Raw genomic sequence first — 10,000 nt, forward strand, 5'->3', positions numbered from 1 at the left:
ATAATACTAAAACTATCTAAATATCTCTAAGTTCTGGACGACTGAGTCTGGAAAAATGTCTATAGAGGAAATCTGACATGAGGTCATAGAATCCGGTATTACATGGAAAGTCTTGGAAATCTGGAGAGTGTTCCCTGTACACGCTTGTACGACAAACGTGTCCGAGGGATGTGTATCAAGAACCCTTGTCAAAATTGGGGAAGAAAAAAAAAAGAAAGAAATTTTTAGCTCATTTTTTTTTCTCGATTTTAGTTTTAGGATCAAGCTGCGAGATGTCATGGTTTTTATATTTTAATTTTTTATGTTTTTGTTTTAATCGGAGTGGGACTGCTTGATTTTCCACGATTGAAATTTTAAAGAAATTAGTTTTTACTTATTTATCTTTACTTTCTAGGGTTTCTTTTTTTTTCTTCTTATTGTGACAAGGTCCAGAAATAATGCCTTGCAATGCATGTACAAATGGCCTTGCTGCTGGTACGATAAGATGCCGCGCGGTGTATACAAAAGCAATATTATTTTTTATTTTCTTGTACAATACCGGGCTGCAACATGAGAACTACATGTCACTTTTCATTTCGCTAATATAACCGTTACCCATGTTATTACAATGTGACAGATATATGTACACACAGCGACGGAATTCGCGATTTAAGTGAAGGGAAAAAGGAGGGAAAATGAGAATGCAAGTTGATAATTTTTTTTTTTGAGAGTTGCAGTCAAGCATTATCGTACACTGGCAAGTTACGTGTCGTATTCCTGCTGTAGCAGATTCTTTACCATAAAAAAGAAAAGAAAAGAAAAAAAAAATATGGCCAAAGAACATGGCCAAAGATTCTTATCTTTATTACGATATTTATGAAAGAAGGCGGCTTTTAAATGGGTCGTTTATGGGAGGAGGGAGGAGGGAGGAGGAGGGAGGGAGAAGGGAGGAGGAGGAGGGAGGAGGAAGAGGGAGGAGGAGGAGGGAGGAGGAGGAGGGAGGAGGAGGGAGGAGGAAGGAGGGAGGAGGGAGGAAGGAGGGAGGAGGGAGGGAGGAGGGGAGAGGAGGGAGGAGGGGAGAGGAGGGAGGAGGGGGGAGGAGGGAGCGGGGAGGGGGGAAAAGCACGATCTTTTGCGAGCCTTTTGACATTTCATTATTCTCGTTTCTTATATCTTCAGAAAAAAAAAAAAAAAAAAAAGAAGATGAATTTTGCGATTTTACAAGGTTATTTTCTTCTTTCTATCGTTATCATCTCTTAAGATTTTTTTTTTTTTGTCAAAAGTTAGAATGAGGAGAGCGTAATATATGGAAATAAGAGAAATGTAATAGAAGAATAATGAGTGGAGAGGGAGGGAAGGAAGGAGGGGGGGAGGGAAGGAAGGAAGGAAGGAAGGAAGGAAGGAAGGAAGGAAGGAAGGAAGGAAGGAAGGAAGGAAGGAAGGAAGGAAGAGAGAGAGAGAAGGAAGGATGAAAGAGAAAGAAGGAAGGAAGGAAGGAAGGAAGGAAGGAAGGAAGGAACGAAGGAAGGAACGAAAGAAGGAAGGAAGGGAGAGAGAGAAGAAAGGGAGAGAGAGAAGGAAGGGAGAAAGAGAAGGAAGGAAGGAAGGAAGGAAGGAAGGAAGGAAGGAAGAAAAAGAAAAGAAAGGGACTGAGGGAAAGGGGAAGGGAAAAAGGGAAGGAACTGTGAAATGAAAATCGATTTTACTTGAAGGACGACCAACACGAGAGAGTCCGAGACTGGGATCCCGATTAGCTTCGCAGTCCGAATGGTTGACTTCACGGCAGAGTCAGCGAATTCTAAAAGAAGAGAAAAAAATTCTCCCTCTTTTTTTTTTTTTTTTTTTTTTTTTTTTACAGGAGTAGTTAATGATCACATATTCCTAAATTAATCACATGATTTACTGATCGTATGTGTGTATACATACATACATACACACACATATATATACACTGTACATACGGTCATATACAATATTTCACTCGGTAACAGAAAATCCGATACACTTAACGACACCACAGACAGTGAATAAAAAAGAAAGACAAAAAAAATTTACGTTTTCACTTTTCCCTCGACTTCCGCCGAAAAAAATTGTATCGAAGTCCTTTACATTATTTTTTCTTCTCTCTCTTTTTTCTTTCTTTCTTTTTCTTTGAAATTCCCGGGGTTTTTGGACACGGACTTCCCCCAGGACACTATAACGGGGTTCCACTCGGGGTATATGTCGCCTTGATTATTTAATGTATTTATGTATACAAACCTCAATGTCATGTAGATAGAAATAGAGACTTCGCTAAACGTCTTTTTACTCGACTTTCTTTTGTTTTTTGTAAAGGTATCGCAGGTAGATGGGAGGGCACGTGAATTATATATTTATATATATCTATATATATTCATATATAGTAATGTGTAATGTCATTCACATCTTCGGACTAATCTAAAACACTCATTTCTTTTTTTTTTTTGTTTGTCTTGCCTGTACAAAACATACCCCAACGCTAAAAATCTCTTGGCACAAGCAACCAATGTAAATTCTATGGCACATTAACATACAGTCTATTCTACAAGTGATGTTGATATGTTGGTTGCGCCAAGCTTTCCTAAATGTGCAAATGAAAGGAGAAGGGAAAATAGCTGCAGTCTTTCAACGTCCTGCCGCTCGGAGTCACAGCTACGAAATTATACATATACATATATATATATTTCTTTTGTTTAATTGTAAATAAATAAAAGCACCAACCGAAATTCAAGGGAAAAAAAAAGGAATATAAATTCAATGAATTAATTATGTTATTATTTTCTTCTTTTCTTTCTTCTTTCCCGCCACGTTTTATCACATACGGTGTTGGGACGAGACTAAACTAGGAAAAAAAGCACCAATATTGTGACTGTAAACTAGAGGAGTTTATACACACTCTCAGTCGAGGAAATATGGCGAGCACTTGAGTTTTTTCCCCCTTATTTTCGTCTTTTTTTTTTCTTTTCTCGCAGACAGGGTGTCTTAAGGAATGCCTCTTTCGATGATTCATCTATCGTTGATAATGAACGAGGAAATGAAATCTGGAAGAAGAAATAATTCGCGAATGGCGTTTTCCCGTTTTCTTTGCCCTTCTCGCTGCATTTAAATTCTTGCGAAACAAAGCTTATCTAACTTTAATGGCAGCTCATACTCTCTCCTTCCTGCATCGTAGCAACGTTGCACAGCCCATCACCATGCAAAAGAGGGTGAAGAAGAAGCTCTGATGCCCCGCCCACACAAGAGCTCGCCACGCCCCTCGACCGCCAGCGGGTACGACTTCCAGACCAAACTGCCAAACAACCAATTACTAATATTGCCATCTACACGTCGTATAAGTGGACCAGAGAACACAGAGAGGAAACACCACGTTATCTGGACCGGGATATTCGCTTAATTATTGCAGTTTCAGGCGTAATGTTTCTGAAGAGTGACTTCGGCTCGAGTGCGACCAGCCAGTGTTATTATTATTATTTTCTTTCTCTCGTTCTTTCGTTTTTTTCTCTCTCGTCCAATAATATCAATCACTAAAGCTCAATTTCCTTAAGTTCCGTTGGGGAAAATGAGCTTTAGTCGATCTCCTATTCCTCTTTGGCCTCGTACTCGGATCAACCTGTCACAAAAATAGTCTCTAAGACTTTCTACAGAACAAATAAGGAGGTGAGGGCTCATGACGTCATCAGGGGCGTAGAGACCAATCTATCCTTTTATTTATTTACTTGTTTGTTGCATAATAAAATTCATGAGTTGATGCATTAGCAAGCGAACTTTGCTTGTCAGTCTGGGAGGGTGAGGATGACAACTCATCGTCATATTTGAATTCTTACATCTACTTTTCTCTTTCTCTCTTTCACTCTCCCTTTCTCTCTCTCTCTTTCTCTCTCTAACATCATATGCGTCTCTTATAAATATATACAAGATAATATGATTGGAGTCTGAGCCCTGGACTGATCCCTTTAAGACATCTCGCTAGGACACGGGACACATTCAAATAGAAATTGGCATTAAGTATCTCTAAATAATGGACATGTTTGTAACAAAAACGTACAAAATATATATGTCTTGCCGTCTCTCTTTGCACCACACCAACTCTGCACACTCGTCAGTCCATAAGAGTACATAATTCACGATGGAATGTTAAGCAGCAAAATTATATACCACTGCAGAACCTTTGACTACCCCGGCGGAGTCGAGGCCCCGCCGGGCATACGTTATATACAACGGCCGGCAACGCTGTGCTCCTGGGGTGTGACGCAGAGCCGATCTCTCCGCCGTCTGCGCTCGCTATACACATACCTACGTTCCCCTCCCCCCTCCCCCCGTCACAGCCTCACACCCCAGCAGCGCCGGTCGCCGCCGCCGCCGCCGCCGCCGCCGCCACCTGCGCCACACAGTTCGCCTCTATCACATGTGAGGATTAGTCTCCGGCTCGGAGAGATGTGTACAATGTGTGAGAATACCCTGTTTGTACAGTGTGTACAGGTTCACAGCGCTACACTATACAGCGGTATGTACAAGGGCCGCGCCCCCACCCGGGGATCACGAGTGCGGCGCGTCACGGCTGCGACGGCGCCGCCGCCCCGTGTCGCGTCGGAACACCACGTTGGTGGGGTCGTCGGCGAGCAGAGGGAAGCGGTGGATGGAGTGGATGTCGGCCGCGATGTAGCCGCTCACGCTGCCCTTGCTCACTAGCTCGCCGCGCTCCTCCACCGACCACTCGTGGCGCGTGGGCGAGCCGCGCTCCGCCAGCAGCCGCTCCATCTCCCACGCGCGCGTCACGGCGTGGCGGTGGGCGTGGCGCAGCAGGCGGTGGCGGGCGTTGGGGGCGTCCGTGCCGTACATGAGGACGAGCGACACGTCGTTGCCGACGACGCGGATCTCGTGGTGCTCGCCCTCGTCCCGCGACGTCACGTTGAAGCGGCCACTGAGGCGCTGCAGCTGCTGCAGGTCGTCCTGGCGCAGGGCGGCGTTCTCCTTGACGAGGTAGAGCGTGTGGTGGCGGTGGTGCGTCAGGGTGACGTCGAGCAGCGCGGAGCCGTTGAGGACGTCGCGCGCCACGTCCTGCACCACCGAGTTCTCCCTGGACGGCACCAGCGTGACCACGGCGCGCCCCTCCACGCGGGACACCATCACGCCCGGACCCAGCATGGGCGGCGACGACATGAAGCGGCCGAGGGCGTCCCAGCCGGGGATCGCCCAGGCGGGGGCGTCAGACCGAATCAGGGACTCGGGCAGCAGAGACGGCTGCGAGAACTGCCGAAGGACGCCTTCCGTGGAGCAAGAGAGGCCGGAAATCACGCGGAGGGAAGGAGCCAGCTGGCGGGCCTGGAGGAGGCCTCGCTCCTGCCGCTCCACCGTCTCGTCGTGGTAGCTGGAGCCGAGCATGCGCGACAGGTCCACGCCGTACAGTTTCAGCCAGCTGTTCAAGTCTGGAAAAGGCGGGAGCGTTAGGGAGCCCATCATCATAACAAGTACCATACATATTCAAACGGGTGGCCCGTTTTTAGCTATAAACTTACAAGTCGAAGGACCAAAAAATAAATGTCCAAGTGTGTGTGTGTGTGTGTGTGTGTGTGTGTGTGTGTGTGTGTGTGTGTGTGTTTGTGTGTGTTTGTGTGTGTGTTTGTTTGTGTGTGTGTTTGTGTGTGTCTTTGTGTGTGTGTATTTGTGTGTGTGTGTTTGTTTGTGTGTGTGTTTTGTTTGTTTGTGTGTGTGTGTGTGTGTGTGTGTGTGTGTGTGTGTGTGTGTGTGTGTGTGTGTGTGTGTGTGTGTGTGTGTGTGTGTGTGTGTGTGCGTGTGTGCGTGTGTGTTTGTGTGTGTTTGTGTGTGTGTTTGTGTGTGTGTTTGTGTGTGTGTTTGTGTGTGTCTTTGTGTGTGTGTGTGTATTTGTGCGTGTGTGTGTGTGTGTGTGTTTGTGTTTTGTTTGTGTGTGTGTGTGTGTGTGTGTGTGTGTGTGTGTGTGTGTGTGTGTGTGTGTGTGTGTGTGTGTGTGTGTGTGTGTGTGTGTGTGTGTGTGAGTGTGTGTGTGTGTGTGTGTCTGTATGTATGTCTATATACAAAAAAAAGAATAAATACATGCATGTTTTAAGCAAGTGGGACACATGTAAAGGTTCTGATTCGATACAGAGATAAAGCTGGTCCTATTCTTCCCACCTACGAAGAAGAGACGATATTTCGCCTGTATACATTTAAAGTCACAAATTCTTTTAGACACCCAATCAGGAGTGGGCGCTGCCCGCGCCTCGTCAGAGCATCCATCCGCAATCGTCCCACCAGCAAGCCTGCAAGAAAGAGCCCGTGACGTCAGCGGCAAGCACGAGGCGGCCGTCCTTACCTGTGTAGTGGTTGGGGTGCCGGTTGATCGGGTTGACGGGGTCGTTGTCGTGGAAGCGGTGCACGTAGACGGCCCCAACGTGGTCGGGGGCGCTGGTGACCAAGTCGTACCTCGGGGCCATCCACATGGCATGCACGGGGTCGTACGTGTGGAGGCCGAAGGCGATGAATCCCGTGACGGGATCCCGAAGGCCTCCCTGGAAGTCCACGTGCAGGAGGAGGTCGGGGCGGGAGTCGGTGAGCGTGGCGCCCCACGGAGACCTCACGACCTCCTTCACCAGAACTCCTGAGTCGTCAAAGACGGCCACGGGCGAGCCCAGGTGGTCCGTGGCGATCCACAGGCGCCGCTTGCCTGTGTGGATGGCCATGAGGTGGCCGCGCTCATCGTACTCCAGCGCGTGTGTCACACCGCGCTTCGGGTAGTGGATGTGCGTCGGGAGGTCGGGCCGACGCAGGTCGGCGTAGAAGAACTGCGTCACATTGCCGTGGTCGTCCTCCCACACCGCCAGGCGTCCGTGGTGGTCGTGCCTGCACCACACCTTGTACTGGCCTTGCTGCCAGGCGGACTTGAGGTTCCCCCTGGCGCTGTAGCTGAGGTGGACCTCGCCCTGGCGCACGACGGCGCCTCCGGGCGAGTACGTGTTGAGCTCCACGTCGCCCCAGCCGACCAGGCGGTCCGCGCCGTCGTACGTGGCCGTCATCTCGCGGCCGCCCTCCACCACGGCGATCATGTTGCCGTTGGCGTCGTAGCGGAACTGCCACGAGTCGGAGCCGTCCACGGCCTGCAGGAAGCCGTCGGGAGTGTAGGTGTAGTTGGTGCGCTTCTCGTCCGTGCCCGGGCCGCGCCACGTGGACATGGTGGCGAGGCGGCCGCGCGTGTCGTAGCCGTAGCGGTTGCGGTAGACGAGGCGGCTGCGCACAGTCAGCGCCGACTCGACGACGCGGCCGTGCGGGTCGAACTCCGTGACGCGCAGCATGATCTTGCGCACGTCCTGGATGACGGTCTTGTTGTGGTACGACGACGTCACCTTCATGTCGCCCACGCTGTCCAGGGTGCCCAGGATGATGTTGTACTTCATGTCGTAGTCCGGCTGCTCCTTGCCGTTGATCTCGACCTCGACACGGCGCGGGCGGGCGTTGCCATCGTACAGGAACCTCAGCTTGGCCGAGTCGAGGACGGCCGTCGAGCCGTAGCGGATCCGCTGCTCCTTGACGAGGCCGCCGTGGTACTTGTTGTCGCTGCGCAGCTCGAAGCCGCGCTCGCGCACCGACACGGTCCGGATGAGGCCGGTCTCGGGGTGGTAGCCGTACTCCACGGAGCCGTCGCCGAAGATCTGCAGGTGCAGGCGGCCGGTGTTGTCGTGGTGGTAGATGACGCGGCTCGCCTGGTGGGGCAGCACCTCCGCCAGAATCTTGCCGTCGTCGCTGTAGAAGAGCTGGTACGGGTGGCGAGGCGAGCCGGGCGGCGTGAAGCTGAAGCGGTTGTGCAGCAGCGAAGGCTGCACGTGGAAGGTGTACTTGTGGCCGCGCGGCGTCGTCACGGCCGACAGGGCGCCGCCCTCGTCGTGCTCCAGAAGGTGCTCGCTACCCGACGCCACACTCACCTTGTACGGCTGCGGGAGGCAGGGCACAGGGATTAAGTATTGGAATCATAAAATAAAATGGAATGGATATATATGAAGGCGCTAGAATCAAATACATCGACGTTACCACTTAATACTGCATAGCCATAACGTTACGCCCCCCCGATAAAGCCAAGGCGAACGGCCCATCCTAACTCACCTTGACGCTGGACAGGTCCTTGAAGGAGTACATGACCCGCGTGCCGTCGGCGTAGGTGACGCCCTCGTACCTGCCGGCGCGGTCGTAGGAATACTGCTCCCTCATGTCGCCCCAAGTCCACTCCTCCAGCTGGCCGAAGCGGTTGTACTTGAGCTGCACCGGCAGGAAGGGCTGCGCGGGCGTCCACTTGAGCGGGCGGCCAAGAGGGTCATAGGTCACGTTGAGCAGCGTGGCCCCGACCTCGTTTAGAACAGCCTCCGTGCCGGTGTACAGGTCGTACTTGAAGGTCAGCAGGTCCTCGCCGTTCACCCTCATCTTGCGGCCCACCTGTTGGTTCGCGTGATTAGTGGGGTGGGTGCCCTCTCTCTCTCTCTCGCTCTCTCGCTCTCTCGCTCTCTCTCTCTCTCTCTCTCTCTCTCTCTCTCTCTCTCTCTCTCTCTCTCTCTCTCTCTCTCTCTCTCTCTCTCTCTCTCTCTCTCTCTCTCTCTCTCTCGCTCTTTCTCTCTTTCTCTCTTCTCTCTCTCTTCTCTCTCTCTCTCTCTCTCTCTCTCTCTCTCTCTCTCTCTCTCTCTCTCTCTCTCTCTCTCTCTCTCTCTCTCTTTCACTATTTAACATACACTATGAGTCTATATACCATTATTTATTTATCTATTAGTTAATTTTATATTGTATACATCTGTTACAATCCTCAGTATTCGAATACACAATAAACACTGTGTAAGTTTGTGTGTGTGTGTGTGTGTGTGTGTGTGTGTGTGTGTGTGTGTGTGTGTGTGTGTGTGTGTGTGTGTGTGTGTGTGTGTGTGTGTGTGTGTGTGTGCGTGTGTGTGTGTGTTTTCAGTATGCCCGCCTGCGTCCGATTCCTCGTAAAGCTCTCACCTGCGTCACAGGTCCCTGGCGATCTCCAGCCTCCACGAAGTATTTCCAGTCGAAGCTGTTGACGAGCTCGTTGCCGATCTCAGTGCGCTGCCTGCCGGAGACGGGGTAGGAGTGTGCGAGCGTGTGGTCCTGCAAGAGGGTGTAGGGGACGGTCTCGGTGGCAATGTGGTGCCCCCAGGCGGTGCGCGTTACTACGGAGCCGTCGGGAAGTTGTGCCGTCACGCTCGAGGCAGAACCTGCAAGGGCGCGATTGAAGTCTGTATCGTTGGGGAATAACTAGAGGTAAAATTGACACGAAAGACATATTCAATTATATGTACAAAGATATACAAACACACACACACACATATACTGATGCAATGAATTAAAAGATAATATAATTCCACATGACAGAGTATCCTGAGTTGTGTCTGAGCTAGGCGTTGTTGCTACCAAAGCCAGCATTGCTATGCCTTCATGAAACTTAGTCTGCCTCCCCCTCGTGGCCAGTGCGTTTCCCTGAAGCCCTCCCGTCAAAGTCTACCTCAAAAAGCCTTTGTGCTCACCGATGGTCTCCGTGACGAGGGCGCCCTTGATAAGCATGGTGATCGGCGCCGTCCCGTCGCGGGTCAGCGTGACGCGCGCCCCCTTCTGGCTCAGGTCAAAGGCCAGATCGATGACCTGGCCGGAGGGCGTGACGGCACGGGTCAGGCGGCCGTAGGTATCGTAGGTGTAGACGTGCGCGCGGCCCGTGGAGTCCATGCGCGAGCGCAGGAGGCCAGTGGCGCCGTGGTAGGTGAGCGTGACGTTGTGCTCGTCGGGCGTGACGAAGAACTCGAGGCGGCGCGAGCGCGACATCTGCAGGCGGCACTTCTGCTGGCGCGAGTTCTCCACCATGGACACGTGGCCCGTGTAGTCGCGCAGGAACGACACGCGGTTGCCGCCGGCGTCCGTCACGGTGGACAGTTTGCCGTTGCTCGTGTTGACGTTGTAGGCGAACGAGTAGATGGTGCGGCGAGTGGGGATGCTGCGC

The 10,000-nt window shown here is 51.2% G+C and overlaps 1 protein-coding gene across 1 annotated transcript in view; it reads right to left on the reverse strand.

Moving 5' to 3' along the window:
* Window positions 1-2,977: 2,977 nt before the first annotated feature.
* LOC125044935 (teneurin-m-like) overlaps window positions 2,978-10,000 on the reverse strand; it is a 25,325-nt gene continuing 18,302 nt past the window's right edge. The window contains 5 exon segments of the mRNA XM_047641896.1: window positions 2,978-5,423; window positions 6,329-7,940; window positions 8,110-8,436; window positions 8,989-9,224; window positions 9,534-10,000. The exon segment at window positions 9,534-10,000 is cut by the window's right edge and continues 969 nt beyond it. Of these exon segments, the coding sequence (XP_047497852.1) occupies window positions 4,534-5,423; window positions 6,329-7,940; window positions 8,110-8,436; window positions 8,989-9,224; window positions 9,534-10,000 (3,532 nt within the window). The 3' untranslated portion in view covers window positions 2,978-4,533.

Source organism: Penaeus chinensis, chromosome 36 (assembly GCF_019202785.1).
Source record: "Penaeus chinensis breed Huanghai No. 1 chromosome 36, ASM1920278v2, whole genome shotgun sequence".
Classification (NCBI taxonomy): domain Eukaryota; kingdom Metazoa; phylum Arthropoda; class Malacostraca; order Decapoda; family Penaeidae; genus Penaeus; species Penaeus chinensis.